Source organism: Watersipora subatra, chromosome 4, assembly GCF_963576615.1.
Source record: "Watersipora subatra chromosome 4, tzWatSuba1.1, whole genome shotgun sequence".
Lineage (NCBI taxonomy): Eukaryota > Metazoa > Bryozoa > Gymnolaemata > Cheilostomatida > Watersiporidae > Watersipora > Watersipora subatra.
Genome location: NC_088711.1, coordinates 64,882,603 through 64,908,184, shown reverse-complemented (window position 1 = coordinate 64,908,184; position 25,582 = coordinate 64,882,603). Strand labels below are relative to the sequence as shown.

At 36.3% G+C, this 25,582-nt stretch overlaps 2 protein-coding genes across 3 annotated transcripts in view; one reads left to right on the top strand and one right to left on the bottom strand.

Moving 5' to 3' along the window:
• Positions 1–1,911: 1,911 nt before the first annotated feature.
• Positions 1,912–22,303, top strand: LOC137395032 (xaa-Pro dipeptidase-like). The gene is made up of 15 exons (XM_068081819.1): positions 1,912–2,038; positions 5,187–5,370; positions 5,558–5,685; positions 5,865–5,928; positions 9,939–9,983; positions 11,678–11,739; positions 11,830–11,874; positions 12,731–12,853; positions 13,629–13,697; positions 15,311–15,388; positions 15,710–15,858; positions 15,940–16,124; positions 16,283–16,390; positions 16,541–16,624; positions 21,920–22,303. Exons 1-15 carry the CDS (start codon positions 2,025–2,027, stop codon positions 22,034–22,036), a joined length of 1,455 nt encoding a protein of 484 aa, XP_067937920.1. The 5' UTR covers positions 1,912–2,024; the 3' UTR covers positions 22,037–22,303.
• LOC137395033 (poly(A) RNA polymerase, mitochondrial-like) overlaps positions 22,282–25,582 on the bottom strand; it is a 29,102-nt gene continuing 25,801 nt past the window's right edge. The window contains exons 7-8 of one of the 2 annotated variants that reach the window (XM_068081820.1): positions 23,244–23,285; positions 22,282–22,587 (exon numbers count right to left, since the gene is read on the bottom strand). In XM_068081820.1, the coding sequence (XP_067937921.1) occupies positions 22,301–22,587; positions 23,244–23,285 (329 nt within the window). In that variant the 3' untranslated portion in view covers positions 22,282–22,300. Of the gene's footprint in view, positions 22,601–23,243; positions 23,286–25,582 lie in introns of both variants that reach the window. The other variant, XM_068081821.1, reaches the window with a different exon arrangement.

Sequence of the window (25,582 nt, the reverse complement as noted above, 5' to 3'; positions counted from 1 at the left end):
ATTACACTAGCTTGGTTTTAATTTTAGTTCACAATTAACTGCATCAATATCTTTATTAATGTTGTCCAATTCATACAAAGATGATGTGAGATTACTTCTAACTTGCGCCTACACACGTAACATTATTTCATGTTTTAGAAGAATCGAAGTACACACAGTTCTTCTGCATCTACCGGTGTTTAATTTACTTCATCATATAATTCTAAATTTGACTAAGTTCAGCTTGTATGATTTTGCACAAGTTTTATGTAGGTCTAGACGAAGTGGAAGTGAAAGTGTTGGGCTATAATTAGAACCAATATTCAATAGTAAAAGATACTTTTTGATATCTGCAAGTCTATCACTTTGGGGATATAAACTAACAAACTTTTGAAATAATAATACTTGTGACAAAAAGTTAAAAATATCCAATGAGAATTGTCTGACTACGCAAACAGCTGCCAAGCCTTTTGTTCAGCAGTTATTTTTACAGGCGTTAGATAATAAAAACATGTAGGAATAGCTGAAAATTGTTGCCTTTCATATATGTTTGGTATAGCATTTGGTATGTTCAAGTATTAAGACTGGGATATATTTAATATTACCATTTAATGTTAATACTTAATGTTAACATTTAATGATAATATTTAATGTTAACATTTAATGTTAACATTAAATGTTAACATTAAATGTTAACATTAAATGTTAACATTTAATGTTAACATTAAATATTAACATTAAATATTAACATTAAATGTTAACATTAAATGTTAACATTAAATGTTAACATTAAATGTTAACATTAAATATTAACATTAAATGTTAACATTAAATGTTAACATTAAATGTTAACATTTAATAGCCTGGTGGTCTAAAACGCCTGACCTACAAACAACCAATTAGAGTTCAATTCTCAAAACAAGGCCACTGGCGGTGACAGGAATGACATCCAACCTCAAATTGCTCTCTGCAATTAGGCATGTCGAGGTTCTTATGCCACTGGACTAATACATGTCGAGGTTCTTATGCCACTGGACTAATACATGTCGAGGTTCTTATGCCACTGGACTAATACATGTCCGGCCAAGATGACAGAGCCATTGTTTGTGCAACAATTTCCATGCACAGACTCTGCTTGCAGTAAGCTAAGTAGATTACTTGATCTTAGAGGGATTGCTCACGCATGTGTTGCAGTTTCATTAGAAAGAAGATGCTTGTGTGCAGCTTTCCTACTCAGCTGTCTGACATGATAGGAGAACAAAGGATGGAATATGGTCGTCTCTAATCTCTGTTGGTTGATACAGAAGGGGCAGCAAATATGTCAGTTTCTGCTGTTTGATCACATCTATTTTTGCTACTGATTGTTCATGTTTCGTTAATAAAGGTCTTCATCAGACAACAGTCTTCTGCCTCTGGCTATAGAACTATGACCCTTTTTCGGTATAAAATGTTACTACAGTACATTGCGAGGTACAATGCTATACATTAAAGTAGGTAGGCTGAATTACATAGATTTTTACGTATTCTGAGTAATTGCATAAGCTTCTCAGAGTGGTTAAGATTACATATTTACACTAACTGCATTAAACAACTCCTTACATCAATGTTAGCAAGGAATGCTAAACACGTAGCAGCCGAATGGGATGAAGAAGTTGTGTCCTCTATGAAAGAGTTCTAAAATCGCAAACAACTAGCTAGACGATCGCGATGGTAATCGACAATCTTTGAGAAAGCTGTGCCCTGTGCAGGCTCCATTTGTAAAGATTTCCGTTCATTTGCAACTGACTATTAAGTTGTTTATGATGCTTCAACGCAACATAAGATATGAACATATTTTCTGACATCTTGTTTACAAAAATGTATCGTTTTAAAATAATTTTTGCAGTTTTTTGACTGTCGATTCAATACAATATCGTGACATTACAGGTGTTGACTGCAACCAATTGTCATTTTAATTAAAAATGCAGCGTAGCAAATCATCGTGTATGTTTTGATCACATGACTTCGTGTAGTATCGGTCATGTGGTACTTCGCGAACGCTCAAGATGGCCGAAAACAGGTATGATTTCAAACCAGTTACTCATATAAATAGCTACTTTGATAGTCAGTAAACACATGACGGTTTTGCAAGTAGTTTGTTTTACTAACAAAATAAATTTTAATTACGGAATGATTCTTTCGACTTACAATGTTCATAAAAAGTGCTCAGTCCGACGAGGTAGAAATGTGATATATGATTAGCCACTCGCGAGTGGGATAAGAATACAATTGTCCCATAATAAATGAGTATAGGTTTTGTGAACAACAGTACTTGTTGCAAATAATTAGCTGGTTGTTTTCATTGCTGTTTTATTAGTCAAATCTTACGTAACAGTAGTGTTCCTGTAGATAGTTATTTTGAATGTAGTTTCTCCCAAAACATTACAACGCGAAAGCTTATACACAGTTTGACGTTGTGTGCTAGTCTTCCTAAGTGTCCTTGTCATAGTGTTTTTTGTGCAAGCTGGCTCACGTAGAGTCTCAGTAGTATTACCTGGCTAATTATAATAAAGCCGAACTTGTTAAATCTATAACTCGGCTCTTCCGAAGAACATCTTTTTTGTATATTTGTCTGGTGAACAATGTGAAGCTTGTCTACTTAAACTAACAGTATAAGCCTGATTTTATATAGTTCAAATAGACTTTCTATTAAAACAGTTATAGTAAATTATAGTAATTACGTAAGTGTCAACATTAGCTATTTATTTCGCAGATATCTGACGAATTTATTTACCAGAAACCATTGAAATCGAAAATTGAATTCTTATATAGTCTTTTTTTGAAGTAAATACAAAACTTGAGGCTTACTACCGTATTTAAGCTAACCTAAACAGTCACTGTATTGACCAAGAATCATACAAGCAAAAAGCTACCACAGCTATTTCAAATGGAAAGAAGATTAAGTTGCTGATATTGGCAGTTTGAAGTTGGTCAAGCGATGGACCACTTTTGCTAGGTCAGGCCTTGCTTATGCAGCCAATTAGCTAAAATATTGCGTTGGTTGCACATGTGCTCAGCTACAACAGAGCTTCTCTCAGAAGGAAATCGATTGAAGATCTGATTAGAACCTACAGCATGGCTCTAGATAACACCGCAGCAATATGCCCAATGACAGTTTGCCAAACTCACACCACAGCAATATGTCCCATGACAGTTTGCCAAACTCACAATATGCCCCATGACAGTTTGCCAAACTCACACCACAGCAATATGCCCCATGACAGTTTGACAATCTCAAAAGGAACCACTTGGACATTGACACTGCTTCTGTATAAAGACACTGATAGATAGCTTTTATCTTAGAGTCTCCTGGTAGCAGGGTGGCATTTTGAATGAAGTCTCAGATAATTTTCCATCACCACTCGCGAACCTGGAAACATTGCTTTAGCTTGTGTCACATAGCAATCAACACGAAAGGATTTTAACTATATATTCTAGCTATAAACTGCAACACAGCTGCAACCTGTTCTTAAATGGGAGTTTCACTTACGGTTAACAGTTGACTACTTACAGTTAACTTACAGTAAGTTCCATTTACAGTTAACAGCAGCTTTGCTGCAAGCTGCTGTTAACTGAAAAGTTAGTAATGTTTAGCTGCAAAAATAGTATTTCTAAAATGATACTAACAACCAAAACTATACTGTTGGCAAATGCTTAATAAACTGTAAGTTTCACTTACAGATAACTGAATAGAGTTTGCTATGATCAGTTAACTGTAAGTAGAACACTTAAGTACCACCGGTGAGGCTTGTGTTCAAATAAATGTGTGATGCATGCGTCTGAGAAGTTGGCAGGATATATACATGTAGAGTTGCTAGTTATACTAGAAATATACTCTTAACCATTTTACCCAAAAAATGCTAGGAACTTAGCTCATTTCATAACATGTATGTTAACATCTTAGCAATTTGTATGATTTTTAATTTTAGCCTTATTATATAAGAGGAGTGTTAAATGTAATGCGTCATGAGTAGATAGGTGCGTTACATTATATTTATTTTAATTTTATTACGAGTAGACTCATGCTTCATCATTTGCTTGTTAGTCACAACAATGATATAAACCCCACCCCCCCCCCCCCCGGGTTTATATCATTGGTCACAAATCATAAAAACTATCGGATATACTCTAGCGGATTCTCTGTAGATAGAGGTCATATTTTTCTGTAGGGTTAGTTCATTGCATGAGTAGAGATGTCAGAACTGAAAGTTACTGGGTAGATGTTTATTCTTCTCTGACACCGTCGTTAGAATACAACTATACAACGGCTATGAGATGTTTAAGAGCAGCGTGGCCTGTAGTTCAAGTTGTTTTGATCAAAAACACATGACTCAGCTGCATAAGCTGTTTGAAGTACAAGCGAAATTGTGTCACTCATTGGAACATTGCCAATTCATGAAAGAAGTTTCTGTTTGTGACGCTTACATTGGTATACAGCTGCTGTCAGTTCATGCTATTGCATAATTTATTTTAGATATATATATATATTTATATATATAGAGTTCTGCTGCACCGTAGTATCTCTGAGAGGTTAGGCATTACTTGTTGAAGTTTTGTTGTGCTAAATTAATTAATACCCTTGGTATTAATTACCATTCGCTCAAGTATTTGTAGTCCAATTTTCCACAAGCTGTTAGTAGATTTTGTTGTTGTTTATCACCTTAAGTCGGCACCTATTGATACTCAGATCTGAGTTCAACTTAAAGATTAACATGCGCAAAGTTTTAGTAGATTTTATCAGAAAGTGTCAGTATTTTTTATCATTTGCAATTGTTTTTGATGTTTGGGGTGATCTGACTGCCAGGATGTTTCAATATTAAAATCAACAAGACTTGATAGCGGTTAAAACGTAGGAAACTACCGATACTTTCTGATAAAATCTACTAAAAGTTTGTGCAATTTCATCATTAAACTTATCCTCCTAAAGTTCATCACAGGATACATGTCACGCACCAACAGCAAAGGTGCACTTACATAACCCGTAACCCATTTTCAATGCCCCTCCGCACAGATTCTAAACTGACAAGATTATTGAAGCGTGGAAATCACTCAAAAAATGTTATGCCTTCATTAATCCATCAAGAAGCAAGTAGGGATTAGAAATCTCAACTGGCTTATGGGAATTTATGTTATTCTTAGAATTTACCAAAGTCTGGTTTTATGTTTAGACCAGTGTTTAGTCGGGGGAACCTCACTTTGGACGTCCCAATGAGGATGTTTGAGGAGAATCGAACGAGGCTCTGTGAGGCGCTAAGAACAGCGGAAGGCTATCAGCCTGGGTCTGTCGTAGTTTTGCAAGGAGGAGAGTCTGAAATGAGACACTCATCGGATCATGAGCCACTTTTTCGTCAGGTTTGTGCCTTTTGCGATCACATTTTTAGTTTTGGTCAATGACAGTCATCTCTCATTGCATTCATTTGATAGCAGGAATGATGCACTGTTGCATTAACTCAAATAAATGGGGTTTCTGTTGTAACATGGCACTCTCTCATGGCTTGCATACCTGTCTAAAAATCTGAGAATATGGCCATTATTGTAGGAGTCATTCTTTCACTGGGTGTTCGGTATTACGGAGCCAGACTGCTATGGAGCTGTTGATGTAGACACAGGCCGTAGTATGATCTTCATGCCTAGACTCCCTGAGTCTTACTCGGTGTATATGGGAGCGTAAGTCTCACTTCTACAGTTGAAAGTGCTTTCAATACACTCTTGAATAGGTTATCTGCTTTCTCTCTCCATGGCTGTCCAACATGTAGACTGGTTGGGCAGTATATTCAGTATAGTCATCACTTTACTGACATTCATTATTGACCATTTGTAAGCGCTATTTTCTGCTGATTTTGTAGCCTGAATCCACCGGAATACTTCAAGAAAAAATACGGGGTGGATGATGCCTACTACTTTGATGAGGCAGGTCTTTAAGAATTCTTAGTTATTATTTACTTAATAATCTATACTTTCTAGAAAATTTAAATACAAATCTATGATATGTTTATGAAATTATAGAAGTGTTCAAATATAACAAGAAAATGTTGAAATACCAGTATTGCGTTAATAATCGTGAACACCACTCAGAGGTGTAAAATTAAAATGTGGCAGATTTGAGGGTCAAAGAAAATATTGAATTGAAAAGAACTTTACTGTGCGCCAGCAGATTGAGCCTTTATTCGTAGAAACTTCTGGTGGGTTGTGCTGAGAACTGACACAGCTGTCTAGCTGCAAAGTAAGGACTGCATTACTCGTACATGCCTAATGGGCAATCATAAATAATTACAAGATCTGATACAATTGTCATTTTCAGGATTTATGACTAACATAGTCGGAGAACCAGCTTACGAACCTTGAAAGTAGGTTGCAGTCTAACAATATATAATCCCACGACCAAACGAGCGGATGCGAAGTTAGGGAGTTTTTATGATAAATGCACGTGCACACAACTTACGAAAATTATTCATCAACAATGAAACGAATCCTTGTTTAATAATTTCATCAACAAATTTAACCATCGTTTTGTAGATTAGTTAAAGTATAATAACGATACAAAACACATATAGGCCTATTTAAATATGTTACCAGGTATTTGTAAATTCTCGAAATCCTCTTAAAACTTACCCATCTGATCGGATTATACACAAATAGACAGATTTATTAGGACGAAAATCGTCACAAAACGCTTAAAAAGCTCGGTTTAATAAAAGTTAAGACTGGAAATTGAAAAGGCGGTCGACAGAGAATAGAACGATGAAGTCGTGCGCATTTCGCGAAAAAATAACGTGCACATTTTACCAGTCTATGGCATTGTCGAATTGCCAAAGGTTTCATCAACTAACGTAGGAGTACAGAAATCGTTTCATTTTTGCCAATTTCAATTTTTTCATTTTCTTATGAGATTATTACAATAATTAATTATAAGTTTGGATGACTACAGAACAATGACTACGTAGTACAGATTTTTTAAAAATCTAACGCAGTGTAAGTAAATGGAATGACGATGATATTTTTTCTAACGGTTCTAATGAGATTATTACAATAATTAATTATAAGTTTGGATGACTACAGAACAATGACTACGTAGTACAGATTTTCTAAAAATCTATATAAATATCACAACTTCGTGATATTGATAGCTATTACGTTTTGAAAAGTAAACAAAATTGTGCATTGGTTTTATATTATTATTATATTAATATTATTGGTTATTCTAATAATATCAGTGCATTTTACTTCTAATATTGGCCAATATTGCATTTCTCCTATTGCAAAGGGAGAGATATAAACATATAATCTTTTCCTTTCATTATTGCTGTTTGTTGTATATAATAACACCCACTCCCAGTACATTACAGCTACCATTGCAGTTATCCTATTGCACTGCAGTGCCATTTGACTGCTAATATTGCATTTCTCAACCATCAGTACCCTTTCTTTTTTCCAATACAGTGCACCCTCGAGATACGATGGTAATCCGTTCCAAGGTCGGTATCGTATGGTGAAAAAATTGTATGTCGGGGTATAGAAACTATTGTAATTATACAATGGAAAAATGCAAGGTAAAAATCGTCCAAAATTTTATAAAAATGCGGTACATATTGAAAATTAGTAACAAAGTAGTATGTTAATTTATGTTTTAGTATGTATTTTGAATTAGTTTACTGAATTTCAACTTATTATCACGAAATTTTATCCTTCATAAGTTTCTGTCTTCACTTTCATTATAAAATTTAGCGTGTCTGGTTGAAACCTTTTTCAACCAGAATTCAATAAGAAAGGCCGAGCGATGCAGTTATCGAAAGCGGCCTCTCACACACCTGACCATTTAATGGCTACCGAAAAGAAAAATGAAATTTTATTTACTATTATACAGGGCGTACATATCTTTGGAGTAACGTGACTTTAGCTGGTACATGTAGCAAATAAAGCAGAGAGTCCTGTCAAATTTTTCTTCTGATTTAAAAGAAAAAATGCTGGTGCAATGCAGAAAACTGCTAGCTAGCTAACGCTTGTAGAAGGATCCAGGGAAGGTGCTACAGTAGTTTTTCTTGTATGAAACGTGCACAAGAATCAATGTAACCATACGTACAAAGTTGGTACGTATTTATACACTAGAGGACAAGGCTTTAACAAGTTTTAGAAAATAATGTGAATGCATCAAGTATCTTGAGTAGCTAGTTATATGAGTTACATACATACGATGAATTGTATTCACATAGGAGATAACAAGCCCATCTGCAAAGACATGGTTAAACAAGAAAATAAAACAAAATCAAAAGGAAACAAATAAAATGAATAAAATATGAAAAACGTGCCACACAAGAGATAAATAATATATATTATACATGTATTGTTTTAATGTACCATTCCGCATCAGTAAATTAAACACTTGAAACATTTCTGCCAATGTGGGGGTTTTCTGTATCTTCTACTTCCTCGCCCTTACTAATTGGTTGCTCCTTTTGAATGCTGATCGCGTGCATGGCCTTCTAACTCCTTCAAATCTTCAGTCGTAAGCTTCTTCTTGAGCTTGCTTTAATGGAGTTCTTGTCTTAATAATAATTGCAAATGCTAATTGGTTGCAATCATATTCCTTGACAATGTTAATAATACGGATGCCTTCTTATTTACGACATCCAACTTTGTTGACATAGAAATCATTTTTCCTTCGTTTTGTATCGGTCTCAGATTTCATAGCTAACGAATTAAATGTAGATACTCGTAGTTATATACGTATGCTGACTAAAATTTTATAGTAAAATATATTATAACGCTACAAATGAATATTTCCTCTGCCTTGAGCATTTTACACGAAATTTTCCACGCGGAATTCTGACATGAGAGAAGTCGATCATCGTGTCTCTTCTAAACGTTCTGAAAATGTTTTCGGCACACTATGTTTCGGTGTCTTTTTTATTTCAACGTGCGTTATGAGCACACCGACCGCCAAATTTTAACTCGGGCGAAACTTTTCTCACAATCGTATGGTGAAATAAAATTCGTATAGCGAGGTGAAGATCTCACAATGTTTGACTTGGTAAGGTGAAAAAATCGTATGTCAGGGTAATCGTATCTCGAGGGTACATTGTATCACTCTGGTCGTGGGCTGTATGACAGTGGAATTTCTAGTATATAATAATAACAATATATAAGCACTTTTGTAAGAGTTAGTTTAGAGGAATCTCTATAACATTGAGTTTGACAAGATCGGTTTAGTCTCTAATCGAGGTAGTGAGTTGAGTGAGACCTCAGTTCATATCTTTAGGGGAGAATATATCTCTCTACTTTAGCGACATATAGGGCCACATGCTTGGGCTATAACACGCATAAATTGGGTGCAGATAATTCCCACAATTTTGTTGTTATAAATGCTTTACTCATCTCCCAAACTTTCAAGTGATGAAGGACTAGTTTCTCAACGCATTATGTATTAACTTAATTGATGACATGATGTTACAAGTTCTTTGAGTCTATATTAATATGCTTCCATTCCTATTTTGGGTTAGTGCTAAAACAAAGTGTAGAGCGGGTAACTCCAATCTACCTAACTTTCAATCGTATGGCAAGCGTGGTGATTATCTACAATGTGGTGAGGCTCATCGCATTGTCGAGTGAGACCAGAACAAAAGTTAGATAAAGCGTATTCTTCAATTTCTTAATAAAATGTGCCTGACTTAGAATGAAAACTTACTATTCCATCTGAGCCACATGCCAAAGTCGAATCGAGGTTCATCAGTATGTAGTGTATAGAAGTTCATTGACTATATATTGTTAAAATTCAAATCAAGTGAATGAATGCCTCATGATGGAGTATTTACACCCAAAGTCATGCACCTTATGCCTATGACACAATGTAAATTCCTCATTTCAATTAAAAACAGACTAGCTGATTGCTACAGCTCATACATCAGCCTGTTGTCTATTTTTAGATTGGTGATGTTTTGAAGAAAGACAAAGGACCTCTACTTCTTCTGGTCAGTCGCAGTATACTCAGTAATATATTATTTTATATTTTAATTAATATCTTAATAATATTACTACATCGGTCACAAGGAATAAACTGCTGGCTAGGTTTAGCCAATGGAAGGTCTTTTCTGTCTCAATGGCAATCACAAGCTGATTATAGGCTGCTACCAAGGTCTATCATATATTACATGTGATTTCATTATCTTTACATACTATCTGAATCAGTAGAATTTTCTGTCTGTTACTCTCATCCTAGTTACCTAGCCTTGCTTTCACTAATTCATCAAATGATTTCTTCAAGGTTCGGGCTCGAGGGCTCTGCACCTCGACTAGCTACGCTATTGTGCACGTGGGCCCTCATCATTAAATATAGATTGATTTTTCTATTATGTTTGTTTTTTATTCTTTGATGAAAATACAAACAAACAAAGGTAAAATACAGTATCAAAGGTTTTACGATCATCTGTAAGCTTTCTGGCAATGTTGTGACTGTTCTCAAATTCATTTGTATATTTTTGTCCAAACTTCGCTTAGGCGGTTTGGTTGCCTGTCGGAGGCAGATGAACCTGCGTTGTTAATATTGGCAAAAAGAGTGATTCAAAGTCGGCTTACCCTGCTGTCATCACCTGTCACCACCTGCCACCACTGGTAGCTCTTCTGGGAATTAAACCCTAACCTGGTCTTCACAGGTCAGGTGCTCAAGGCCACTATTAGCTTATACATGTATTTATAAAAGTTATTAGATTTGAAGCGTTTTAACAATGAAAAACAGTTGATAAGCTACTTGAGTGAAATGTATAAATGTCTGTCTTCAGGTTTGCATTTCTTTTATTAAAGTTTTACAACAGCCGTTTACAATACATGTACATATACATATACACCCTGTATAGGGTGTAAAAGATAATGTGGGAAAAACATGAAACATTTTTTACTCTTTGTACCATGGTACATGTACACTCCATATACGGTGTACCATGGTACATGTACACTCTATATAAGATGTGCCATAGTACATGTACAGCCTATATAGGCTGTACATGTACCATGGTACACCTTATATAGGGTGTACCGTGGTACATGTACAGCCTATATAAGGTGTACATGTACCATGGTACACCCTATATAAGGTGTACCATGGTACATGTACACCCTATATAGGGTGTACATGTACCATGGTACACCTTATATAGGGTGTACCGTGGTACATGTACAGCCTATATAAGGTGTACATGTACCATGGTACACCCTATATAAGGTGTACCATGGTACATGTACACCCTATATAGGGTGTACATGTACCATGGTACATGTACAGCCTATATAGGCTGTACATGTACCATGTACATGTACAGCCTGTACTAGGCTGTACTTTACATGTACAGCCTATATAGGCTGTACATGTACCATGGTACACCTTATATAGGCTGTACTTTACATGTACAGCCTATATAAGGTGTACCATGGTACACCTTATATAGGCTGTACTTTACATGTACAGCCTATATAAGGTGTAAGATAGAAATTTTTAATTTTATGTAGGAGAAACTTAAAACATTTTTTACTAGTGAACTTATTAAGTTTATTAAGCAGTTTATCATCTCATCTACCTCTACATTTATTCAAAGCCTAAGATTCATCTGCTCTCAACACCCTAACTTTGCTCTATGCACTAACTATCTATGACTCTCCTATATATTAACAGCATGGCCTAAACACTGACAGCGGAAACTATGCTAAGGAGGCTGCCTTTGATGGTATAAGTGAGTGAGTATTCGGATTTATGTACTCTTGATAGCTTTCTTCCGGTCTTTATTTACTTACTCATGTCTGTCACTGCTTTCTGCGCGTTTGTAGATATAAAACAGACAACAAGATTCTTCATCCAGCCATCTGTGAGTGGTGAGTACGCTGTATTCACATAATTACATAACATTCTGAATGGTTCATGTATTATGTTTATCATATTTAGTAGTGTATAATAGCAACAGTCAACATGTCTGTTATGTCTAGTGACACTTCAAAGGTACTAGATCAGTGGTTCTCAACTACCTTGGAGCCATGGACCCCCTGAGCTCCTTATCTAAAAGTCATGGACCCCTTTATAAACATCATAATATATGGTGTTTATAACAATGCATTGTAAATTAAAATGTTTTATGTTCCATGGATCTTAGTATATCGCTGAAATTGAAGAGGGAGAGAGAGAATTACGTGTTTGCTGGTTAGAGGTTTTGTTGTTTTACACTACTAACCAGAAATCGGGTACTCTCCAGCGATTGATGCACATAGGTGATAAAAGTCTGGATCCAAAAACCTAACAAGACAATGCAACCACCCCGCGGGAATTGCATTAGCCCCGAAACCAAGGCTAGCACAATCCCAACAGAGCTCAATCATTAAACCCGCCTATATGATAGCCGTCGCCTATCCTTTTAGGGTTTTATATCATTGATTCAATCACTACAAAACAGAAATAGCTGTAAATAACTAGCTAGAAAGACCAATACTGGCACCAGCCTGTGGACCCCTCAAAACCTCCTGTGGACCCCTAGGGGTCCATGGAGCACCCGTTGGAAACCGCTGTACTAGATGGAACACAAAGTAGGTTAAAAATCATGTAATTGCATAAGTCTGCAACATGTGATGACACTGAACAGGTGTTTTTCTTGTCTGCGACATGTGATGACACTGAGCAGGTGTTTGTATTGAACGACATTTTTAAGCAGGTACATATATTAAATATAGGTAATTGTAGTCGAGTGTTGAAATCTGACCTAGAGATCGAGATGTTGAGGTACACAAACAAGATCAGCAGTGAGGCGCACAAGGAGCTCATGAGACAGATAAAACCTGGAATGTATGAATACCAGTGCGAAAGGTAGTAAAATATTTTATGGCATGCTACACTGGTCCTTACCTAGATGTACACTATCATGTTCCTTACCTAGATGTACACTATTATGGTCCTTACCTAGATGTACACTATCACATTCATAGCTGTAGCAATATGGCATGCTACACTGGTCCTTACCTAAATGTACACTATCACATTCTTAGCTGTAGCAATATGGCATGCCACACTGGTCCTTACCTAGATGTACACTATCACATTCATAGCGGCATGCTACACTGTTCCTTACCTAAATGTACACTATCACATTCTTAGCTGTAGCAATATGGCATGCTACACTGTTCCTTACCTAGATGTACACTATTATGGTCCTTACCTAGATGTACATTCATAGCTATAGTAATGATTTGTTTCTATTTTTCCTATTTTTTTGTTTCTATTATTTCGCTCTATTTTTGGTAGTAGGCTTTTATGTATAAAATGGACTCGCTAACACTAATGGACTCGCTATAATCTAACACTAATGGACTCGCTAACACTAATGGACTCGCTATAATCTAACACTAATGGACTTGCTATAATCTAACACTAATGGACTCGCTATAATCTAACACTAATGGACTCGCTATAATCTAACACTAATGGACTCGCTATAATCTAACACTAATGGACTCGCTATAATCTAACACTAATGGACTCGCTAACACTAATGGACTCGCTATAATAGTCTTGCTTTGAATCAAGTTTTTATTTTAGTCAGATAACTCTGTGAGTTCTTTTAAAATGGATTCTAATTTTTTAGCATATTCCAACACTATTGCTACTACAATGGGGGCATGAGACACGTATCCTACACATGTATTGGTGCCAGGTTAGTATCTCATTACTTGTTTAGCCTTGTGTAATATATTTGATCTTAAGTTTTAAGTTTCCATAAAAACCGCTAGCTAATTTTGAATACTCAAAACGTTATATTAAAATTGGAACACGTTATATAATTTACGATCAGTTTCAAATACCTTCTTTGACTCTACATAAGTGAGCCCTAAAAATGTCAGAGATATGCTAATCATTTCCTCAGCTATCAGTGCAAGTTAAACATGTCCATAGTTAACAATAAAATAAATAAAAAAAACAGTTACTTTACAAAGTTGTTTCTCTAGTTGCGGTCAGAGCTGTCAACTCTCCCGGATTTTGCGGGACCCTCCCTGAATTGAGATTACCCTCCCGCAAAAATAAAATCTCCCGGTAAACTCCCGGATGTATGTTTTATCCTCTTGGATAAAATACCGAGCCATTTATTTATCAGTCGCTGTGGCGTTAACGCGATGCGCGTAATCTAATGATAACGAAGGACTCGCTGTATCGCCAAAGACACATTCTTATGGCTTCGTGCATAGAATTATCGTTCGGTAATTTTATGGCCTTTGAACTAGGCACTCGAGCATTTCAGAACATTTGTTTTTCGTAGGCTTACGCGCCACCTAGGTCCAAGCAAAGATTTATATGTAGGCCTATAGCCCTTTAGGTGGGCGTTTCCTACTGCCTTGACAATTTCTTGTTTTCAAGTCGCGAGATACGATCCACTATTCAGTCATGTCAAAAAAGGTCACGTACGCATCAAAGTTTAAACCGGAAGGGACCAAACCTACAACTTAAAACATCAAGGATCAGCAGCTACCTCATCTCAAATTAGTGCAGACTCAAATGTAGAAATGATATAGCATCCCTGTCAAATTACCAAATTCATTTACAGTAAACTTTTGAGAGTTTTGTGTTTACGTTATGCTTATCACCATGGATATGATACGTTTTTTTGCAGAACTGAAATGTAGAACATTAAGTTCGTAAAAGTTGCCCGTGATTTGTTTTTGCATTTCTGTAATTCACTTAAGCATAATTTTAGAGCTGAAACAAAATGTCAACCCGCCTAGGTCCTCATTTAAAATTTCTCCCTCATTTGCATAGCACCAGGTTGACAGGTCTGGTTGCGGTGTTAGGATATAACATTGCTCTTAGAGTAACAACCTATACAGGGCTCAGCCTCTCCCTCTATTAGTATTCATGCGTTGCAACCAATTCCTGATGTCTATGTATGTCTATTGGTGAACAACTTAGTCACACTCTCATAGATTCATTTGGTAGCAGGAATCTATGAGATGAGTCTATGAATCTATGAGGTGCTCTTCTTAAGCCATGCTAGAACATGACATATTGATGTATTCTCTTAGTGTGGCTAGCACTTCTCTATAAAAACACAAGGTTCACATCTGTTTCATGATTTTTCATGAAATTGAAAATTCATGATTTTAATGATTTCATCACATCAGAAAGTTCACAATCGTGATTCGTGAGTCTTTTAAACTCAGATGCAGTTGCTAGTTAACAAAACATAAATATCTTTCTCTTTTACTTCATTGTTTTTTGGGTTTAAAAGTTACAGATACTGAATGATTATCCTCTCTCATCTGATTTGTTACACAGCGGAAGTAATTGCTCCATCCTTCACTATGGCCATGCTGGAGCACCAAATGACAAACCCATCAGGGATGGCGACATGTGGTCAGTATCACACTTGGCCACTTTCTACATGTTGCATCCATGCAACAATTTATCACACATGTAGATATGTCTAGCAGGTTTTCAAAATATAGTCTTTGCTTAACAAGTCAGTAGTATTATGAAATATTCTGTTGAACAATGCATTTGCACTCTGGTTAGTCTACCTTTTTGACAGTTCCATCTATGTACCGTTCTATGGACTCGCTTTAGTCATGTTGACATACTTCGAAAGGAAGTTATGAAACGACTAGCGATGCTGTGTATTACATGACACGAGGCTTCTTATGCGGTGTCCTGCTGCATTATATTAGTCTGCTTCAGCCTGTTTGACATGGGAGGGGAGTACTACTGCTATGCCAGTGACATCACCTGCTCATTTCCTGCCAATGGCAAGTTCACCCATGAACAGAAACTCATCTACAACGCTGTGCTGAAATCCAGTAGAGCTGTATTGGCTGCGTGCAAACCAGGTATAGCTATTGATTACTGTAATAACGTAATGGTTACTTCAAGTGATCAATTAAAGTAAGTCACTTTCTATCTACTGTCAGGTGTCAACTACGCCGACATGCACAGACTGGCTGACAGGATTCATCTGACCGAACTTGTCAATATCGGTATCCTGAAAGGAGATGTTGATGAAATGATGAAGGTTCGACTTGGGGCGGTTTTCATGCCTCATGGACTCGGGCACATGATGGGCATAGACACGCACGACGTTGGCGGCTACCCAGAGGTACCTCGTTGGAGTTACTTTAGAGTTGTCTCACTATTATTGCTTCAACAATTAGAAGAGACTTACACAGAATGTACTTAATTGTAGAGGTCTCTGTTCTTGGTTGTTGCTTCAAATTATGTAGACCTCTCTTTTTCAATATATTCGCATAATTTCAGGGAGTGTCACGTATTATGGAGCCTGGATTGAAAAACTTGAGAACTGCTCGAGACTTGAAGGCTAGGATGTGTTTAACAGTCGAGCCTGGTATATATTTTATTGACACTGTAAGTCAATATACAATTCTGTGCATATATATGTATTTATGCATATATAATAAATATTTATGTATATAATTATATATATATAATATGCTTGACAGTCTTTGTTTTTAATGAGTATTGGATAAGCAATTATGAGATGAGCCATGTTTGTAGGTTCTAGAGGCCGCTCTCAAGGATCCTGCTCAATCCGAGTTTTTTGTTGAATCTGAACTCGCCAAGTACAGAGGTTTCGGTGGGGTGAGTTTATCAAAAATCGTTTTAGTTATTAATTGTACTAGATATTTACTGTTGGTAAGAGTGACTCATGCTGGTAGCTAGTAAGATCAAATTCATCGGCTGTCCTCTTGTGAGAAGCCGGTAGAAGTTGGTATTGCTGCTAGTAGAAGGTACTAGTAGCTTCAATAGATACATGTAGTAGTGAATACAGTGGAACCTCTACTTACGAAAGACTCTACTGTCGAAATTTTTGAACTACGAAATGTCCTTTGGTAAAAATCTTGGTTCGACTCGCAAAAAATTGTTAGATATAAAAGGCCTTTTATGTTGTGGCTCGTTTGTTTCATGTCTTGGCGGTTTTGATTCTCAGCTGGGATGTCGTACAACACGTCTCACTCAGTTTCATTTGCTGGTGAAAGTCAGTAAACAACAAGAGTATTGTTTTTGGTCATTATATAATTTGTACATCACATACAGTACTATACTATACACTATAATGCAAGTTTGTCAGGTCATGCTGATGTAACTAAATTCTTCTATTTGCATTCTTGCTAACATCTATTCTGAGAACAACAAAACTGAGACAACAGTTGAACTCCCACCTCTTCTGACAGCTGTCCTCCTAGTAGAGCAGGAACATAAACTTATCTTTCAGCCTTTTCCTTTGGAAGGTGGGCTATTCAAACTAAGATGTTTTATAGTCAGAAATTTATGCTGAATTCAATTATAATGTTTCTACATCTATGTGTTTGCACATTTCTGAGCTAGGGAGCACTTTCGAAATGGGAGGGGGCAACTCCAAGTTTGGTTGGAAAACCTTACATATCAGACAAAGAAAACTATTTTATAATCTCAAAAATTAATAAATGCTTTTATTTGAGATTAAGTGAGTCAATTCTCAGCATTCCTTAACCCATGCCAAAGATGCAGCAAACCGCTTGTTTCGCTGTCTTGATTAGTCTGTGAATGAAACCCTAGTCAGAGTGACTAAACTTCAATATGAGACAGCCGCCATTCAGTATTCAAACAGATGGTTGATATTAGAAGAAGAGAACATTCAATGTGAAATTGCTCAAAAAGTGCTAAACATTGAGAACTTCGATGAGAGTTCAGACTTGTTATCATTTTGCCTGTTATAAAAAGTATTGTAACAAACTCATTATGGAAAGAGCTGAGAAAAGATATGAGAAGAGACAGAAAGAATGCGATACAGTAGAAGAGGTGAGATAAGATATTTATAACTTTACAAATTCATGATGATTACTCCAAGATGATGGTACTTTGGTGGGAGAAAAAGAAAACATTTTCATTTTTGTCTGCACATTTTGTGAGCAGCAAAACTAACTCTTTGCAGTTTACATGACGTGTTATAGCCTACAATTTGGACATAAATTTATAGATAAATTACACGTATGATCCTTCCTTGGTTTTTTGCATATGACCACACAAACTACACTAGATATGGCATGCTGTACTATGCAGAGATGACTAATCTGAGAGTATAGCATAGCAAGGTGTATGAGGCTCTTATGAAGAAGGGGTATTTTACTTATCAATCACGACATCACGGTCCATTCAGCTCTATCGCTTGTGATCAATCTATTGAGCGAACAGTTAAAAGAGACTCAGTCTCACGGTGGAATCATAGGGTTTACCAGGATTTATCGGCCTCTCAATGCTGGACTCTATCTCACCCAGAACGAACAGCTGTACATACAGACATGAAGAAGATGCTAGTGCCTGGTGATTCGGATGCCGCTGGTTATGAGATGCGTGAAAAGGCATGAAAGGCTGATGAGGAAATGAGGGAAGTCATGAAAGACTCATAACAGCAAGAATAAACCTGTTTGCGTTTCAAACCACCAAGCTAGTACATATTACCAGTGGTGCAAAAGCCTCCATTGAAGTGAAGCAGGATCTTGAAATGGCAAATGTGATAGGAGAGAAACAGCTTTCAGAATTTGTCCAGAGGAGGTTAAGTACCCAAGAGATTGATTTCAATGCATCCATCAAGTCAAACAAGCTCAAAACCTTCCCCTCATTACAATCAGCTAAGAAAAAATCAATAGAAAAAGTCCTAGAGTGTTCGCACAGACTGTTTGAGAATTTGTTAGTGATCAGCCAACAGCGTAACTTGGATTTGAGAAAAGTGTTATCATTCTCTCTGGGCAACATCAGCTGGTCCCTGGCTAACTCTGATGGCTCTATATTGAAGACTGCCAAGTCGGCTCTGATGGCTGCTGTTGAGGAAGATGTTGATGATCAACCATCAATCTATGTTAACCAGGATCAGCTACCAGTCTTTGACGCTGTTGTGGTTGATGCTATAGCTGAAATTCAGACCCTGAAAGCTCCTCCAACTTCTGGCATGGTTGCAAGTCAGCTTTTGCAACGGATAGTTAGTATTGCAAACGTATATCACACATGTCGTGTGGATTTTGTTTGTGACACATACCCTGATATCAGCATTAAAGGAGGTGAGAGAAGTCGTAGAAGTGTGAAAGGAAGGCAGAAGGTTGCTGTGTTTAGTCCGAACTAATCAGTGCCAAAAAGGTCTGAATTTTTAGCAGATGGCTCAAACAAGACTGCCCTAGTGAAATTTTTAAGGATACATGGAGGAAGTCACCGTCTCGCACATCGCAACTAAACCTACCACCCACACTAGATGAGTTAAATCTCCATATATCTAAGGCTGCCTATCAGGCCGCGATATAGAGAAGAGCCAAGCAAATCATCATCAATGCCCCATCCCCCAGCAACATGGATGGTTTATGGAAGATGGAGAGCTTAAAGCTAGATGGATAACACAACAACCAGCACCTCCTGATGTGCTCGTGGACATGTTTTGTCGATGCAAAACTGGGTGCCAGTCTCATCGCTTTCAGTGCAACAATACAGATCTCAAGTGTACGAACATGTGCAGAAGCAGCTGCTGTAGCAATAGAAATAAAGAGGATGGAGATGAAAGTAGTGATGCAGAAGACTCAGATGACTGTGAATTAGAAGGTTAGTATTCGAGTGGTATTGTAACCAAAGGTGCACTTTATTTTTGATTAGAATACATGTGTCACACTGTATAAAAGACTGACTAATTGCGATTTGACTTGCATAATAAAGTAAACGGTTCAACATAATAAGCATTAATGACGAATATATGTATACTAAAATGTTATATATACATGGTCTGAGTCTTTAAAAATACTTTTCATTTTGTTTTGCAGATCTGTAATGATATATGAGTTGCGGAATAACAAGGACCAACTGTAAAGCTGCCACAATATCACCCAAACTGGGAATACATAATATTATATAATACAATTCTAATATTATAATATTTGAAGAATAAATATTTTAATGTTATCAGAATTGATTCCAACTTAGGTTATTGCTAGTTATTTAGTATTTATATGCCATTTTCATTATTACATTGTTGATAGAAGCACATGAAACATTACAGACATTTATTTAATTAAAATAATATATTAATTAAATTGCTCAAAAATGAACAATCTAAGAGGTGTAGAAACCAGATATTTGAAATCAGCTCAAAATTCTGATCTAGATACCACTCTTATCACATAGCCCACCTCCAAAAGGAATAAATCACTTTTTTTGACAGCTTTTTGATGCCCTCCTGCTCTACTATCCCACTTCCCGCGGTCTCGTCGAGGCGGCCAATGGTGATCAAAGAAACATAGCATTTATAGTTTCTATTCATTATTTCATTGCTCTTCTTTCCATGTGTACTTTTTCTGTTTAGTATGTAGTAACATAATTCTAACAGGTATTAACCATCACACGTACAGTATTTACAATTTATGCTGTCACATTCGTTTTTTGAGGTCTCGGAATGGATTAAGACATTTAAATGGTAAAATCAATTTCAATTTAGCAAATTTTCTACTTACGAAACGAATTATTTCCACTGTATTGATTTCTAGGAGAAGGTGCTCATGGCATCAGTAGGTAGTGTAGTAATAGTAGTATGTGCAGTAGGGAGTGTTAGTGATATTGTTTTACCGCTAGTAGTGAGTGTTAGTGATATTGTTTTACCGTTAGTAGTGAGTGTTAGTGATATTGTTTTACCACTAGTAGTGAGTGTTAGTGATATTGTATTACTGCTAGTAGTGAGTGTTAGTGATATTGTATTACCGCTAGTAGTGAGTGTTAGTGATATTGTTTTACCACTAGTAGTGAGTGTTAGTGATATTGTTTTACCACTAGTAGTGAGTGTTAGTGATATTGTTTTACCATTAGTAGTGAGTGTTAGTGATATTGTATTACCGCTAGTAGTGAGTGTTAGTGATATTGTTTTACTGTTAGTAGTGAGTTTTAGTGATATTGTATTATCGCTAGTAGTGAGTGTTAGTGATATTGTATTACCGCTAGTAGTGAGTGTTAGTGATATTGTATTATCGCTAGTAGTGAGTGTTAGTGATATTGTATTATCGCTAGTAGTGAGTGTTAGTGATATTGTATTATCGCTAGTAGTGAGTGTTAGTGATATTGTATTACCGCTAGTAGTGAGTGTTAGTGATATTGTTTTACCGCTAGTAGTGAGTGTTAGTGTATTACCGCTAGTAGTGAGTGTTAGTGATATTGTATTACTGCTAGTAGTGAGTGTTAGTGATATTGTTTTACCGCTAGTAGTGAGTGTTAGTGATATTGTATTACCGCTAGTAATGAGTGTTAGTGATATTGTTTTACCGCTAGTAGTGAGTGTTAGTGATATTGTTTTACCACTAGTAGTGAGTGTTAGTGATATTGTTTTACCATTAGTAGTGAGTGTTAGTGATATTGTATTACCGCTAGTAGTGAGTGTTAGTGATATTGTTTTACTGTTAGTAGTGAGTTTTAGTGATATTGTATTATCGCTAGTAGTGAGTGTTAGTGATATTGTATTACCGCTAGTAGTGAGTGTTAGTGATATTGTATTATCGCTAGTAGTGAGTGTTAGTGATATTGTATTATCGCTAGTAGTGAGTGTTAGTGATATTGTATTATCGCTAGTAGTGAGTGTTAGTGATATTGTATTACCGCTAGTAGTGAGTGTTAGTGATATTGTTTTACCGCTAGTAGTGAGTGTTAGTGTATTACCGCTAGTAGTGAGTGTTAGTGATATTGTATTACTGCTAGTAGTGAGTGTTAGTGATATTGTTTTACCGCTAGTAGTGAGTGTTAGTGATATTGTATTACCGCTAGTAATGAGTGTTAGTGATATTGTTTTACCGCTAGTAGTGAGTGTTAGTGATATTGTTTTACCGCTAGTAGTGAGTGTTAATGATATTGTTTTACTGTTAGTAGTGGTACTTCTAGGTTCGCATCGAGGATGATGTGATGATCACAGAGGATGGTGTGGAATTGCTCACAGATGTACCTCGCACTGTTGATGATATCGAGGCGTGGATGGCTGGTAGCGCGAGTGCTCAATAATGAATACAAAGCTTGTCAAATTCCAGAAATTTCTTCAGTTCTCTACTATAATCATTTTATCATATAAGTATCCACTAACTCATACATATTAAGCTCATTGACCATAAATTCATAGCTGTTCTGCTACAACAAATTATCTCATTTATATGGTTGAAGGTATACATGGTTTGTTTGTAGAGCAAAGTATGTTAGTATGTAGTTGAGCAAAGGAAAGATAACTCTTACCAAAAGTTTATGATTGTAATAAAAAAATGCTAATTATGATTATATTCTGTGTGAGGTCTTAAAAGATGCTAACTGGCTTTTGCCACCGGAGAGTGAATGATAAGTGTCAGTAGAGTATTTGACAAACTTCTGCAGGTACTCTTCACCCATTCTTAATGCTATGTTTCTTGTTGGGTCCAGGGTGTTCAGTATAGCCATTGGTGCATCTTGAAACTCGAGTGGAAATGTAAGTTCCGTCCGTGATAAGAGTTGGCCAGTGGTGATATCAATGACCTGATCATAGTCAAATTTCGAGTAAAACAGGAAAAAATCTTTGTAGAGTTCACCTGAAAGAAACACCTGATTGGTGAGGTGGAAAAGCATTTAACAGATGAGAGTAACACTACTATAATATACTGTAATCGAGTCTGCAGAGCAAAGTTCAGACTGACCAATATTGACAGTTTACCTCATCTTTGGATTGTTGTGTTTAATAAGAAAGGAATTAACTGGAGTAGCTTTTCTTCCTTTGAAACTGTTGACACATGTAAATGACAGCTTATTTGTCTTGCAAGCATATATGCAATTGTTTTGCAATAATGTAGTAATCAACGAGTCCAAAAGGTGCATGTAATTCATATCCTACCAACATTATTGCTGTTTAACATCGGAGCTGAGCAAACTTGTGAACAAAAACCACAAGAAATCCTACTGCAGCGATTATGATGAAACTATTATTAATAAAAAATACAAACTGCTGTTTCAAAGTACGTTTTCAGGATATTCAGGGTTAAAGTAGAGACTGGATTCCATTACTTATCAGAGGTGATCTTCGAATGGTAAATACCATCAATGGCAGGTTGATATGCCTTCCTAATATGATATTAGGAAGGCACAAACCACAAACTATTACTCCACAAACTTTTAAATATATTCTTAGGTTTTGATATTCAAAGAATGAAAATCTAAACTCAAACAGAATGGCTAAAGCGTAAGGACATACCTAAAGCATCGGGGTCTGTAGATAAGGAGTCGACCTTGACATCTACATAAATAAATTATACAAGGTAAACAAAGCATGCCTCATGGCAGCATGAATCAACACCAAATTTGCCATTATTAACCCAAAACAGCAAAGAAGGAAGACAACTCCCAAGGTTGCCAGCAAAAATGCGTCTGTTTGTAGGTACATCTGCTCTACCTGATCCAAACATAGTCATTGAAAACAAAAACTAGGCATGTCACAGCACGCAGGTGCATGAACAGAAAGATTGAAGTTACTTCACACAAGTGTGCCGGATATGACAAGTTTGACACGAAATGAAGCAACGACACACTGCGTGTTATCTGATAGTAACTGGTGTTGACAGACCTTACAGGTATCCAAATACAGTACACCCGGGATCACAACGTCCCTCTTTTACGGTTTTTTTCACCTTATGTGAAACACGATGTTTGTTCATGCAGTATTTTGTTGCTGGACGACATCAACAAAATTGTCTCTCAAAATTCAAATTGGGCACTCACTGTGCTGAATAAATCGGAATAACTAAGATGCTGATAGGCTTTTCAACAAAAACTGCGCAAAATGCCTAAAGGAGATACGATGCTCTCTCTCTCAGTTCAGCATTATTTGTTATAAATTATGGTGAAAACAAAACCAGAAACAGGCGATAAAGATTAAGACAACAGAATTCAAGTTAAGAAAATACATACCAAAACTTACTGTAAGTAAATTTTTAGTATACGAAATTCATTTAAGTTAAATTCAGAGTTTATGTTATACGACTGTCTCAAAGGTAAGAGCTCCATATGGCACGTACTGTACATAATAATGTTACATTTCATTGCAGATCATAACTTTAGAGTTATGATCTGCAATGAAATGTAACATTACTATGGTACATTTCACTAAAGTTACTGTAAAATACACTAAAGTTACTGTAGGTAACTACAGTTACTCAAATTAATATACAGTGCACCCTCGAGATACGATTACCCTGATATACGATTTTTTCACCTTACGAAGTCAAACTTTTCGATATCTTCACCTCGCTATACGAATTTTATTTCACCATACGAATTTGAGAAAAGTTTCGCCCGAGTTAAAATCTGGCCGTCGAAGTGCTCATAACACACGCCGAAATAAAAAAGACACCGAAATATAGTTGGCCGAAAACATTCTTAGAACGTTTAGAAGAGACACGATGATCGACTTCTCTCATGTCTGCGTGGAAAATTTCGTGTAAAATACACAAGCGAGAGCAAATATTCATTTGTAGCGTTATTATAGCTTTTACTATAAACTTTTAAGTCAGCATACGTATATAACTGCAACTATTTACATTTAATTCGTTATCTATTGAATATGAGACCGATACAAACGTTACAAAACGAAGGAAAATTATTTCTATGTCAACAAAGTTGGATGTCGTAAATAAGAAGAAGGGACCCGTATTATTAACATTGTCAAGGAATATGATCGCAACCAATCAGCATTTGCAATTACTGTATTATTAAAACAAGAACTCCATTAAAGCAAGCACAAGAAAGAGCTTTCGACTGAAGATTTGAATGAGCTAAGTCATGCACGCGATCAGCATTCAAAAGGAGCAACCATTTAGTAAAGGCGAGGATGTAGAAGATACAGAAAATCCCACATTCGCAGAAATATTTCAAGTGTTTAATTTACTGATGTGGACTGGTACATTAAAACAATGCATGTATAATATATATTATTCATCTCTTGTGTGGCATGTTTTTCATATTTTATTCATTTTATTTGTTTCCTTTTGATTTTATGTTATATTTTCTTGTTTAACCATGTCTTTGCATATGGGCTTGTTATCTTCTACGTGAATACAATTCATCGCATGTATGTATGTAACGCATATAACTAGCTACTCAAGATAGTCGACGCATCCACATTACTTTCTGAAACTTGCTAAAGCCCTGTCCCCCCATAGGCTATAAATACGTACAAACTTTGTATGTATGGTTACATTGATTCTTGTGCACATTTCATACAAGACAAACTACTGTACCACATTCTCTGGATCCTTTTACAAGCGCTAGCTAGCAATTTTCTGCATTGCACCATCAATTTTTTCGTAGAAGTAGAAAAATTGGACAGGAATGGACAACTTCTTTTAGCCTGCTAAAAAATTCCAATTCATTACGTTTTAAATTTATTTACAAGTGTACAACACCATAATTAGCATTGATACGTTTTTGCCTCCTCTCTGCTTTACCCGCTACATGTACCAGCTAAAGCCACGTTACTCCAAAGGTATGTACGTCCAGTATAGAAAATATAATTTTATTTTTCTTTTCGGTAGCCAT

Bases quoted from the DNA above. Each gene is read 5' to 3' on its own strand.
- LOC137395032 (XM_068081819.1), top strand. The intron at 5,686-5,864 runs GTAAGTCTCACT...CTGATTTTGTAG, and splicing joins TACTCGGTGTATATGGGAGC to CCTGAATCCACCGGAATACT. The intron at 15,859-15,939 runs GTATAGCTATTG...ATCTACTGTCAG, and splicing joins ATTGGCTGCGTGCAAACCAG to GTGTCAACTACGCCGACATG.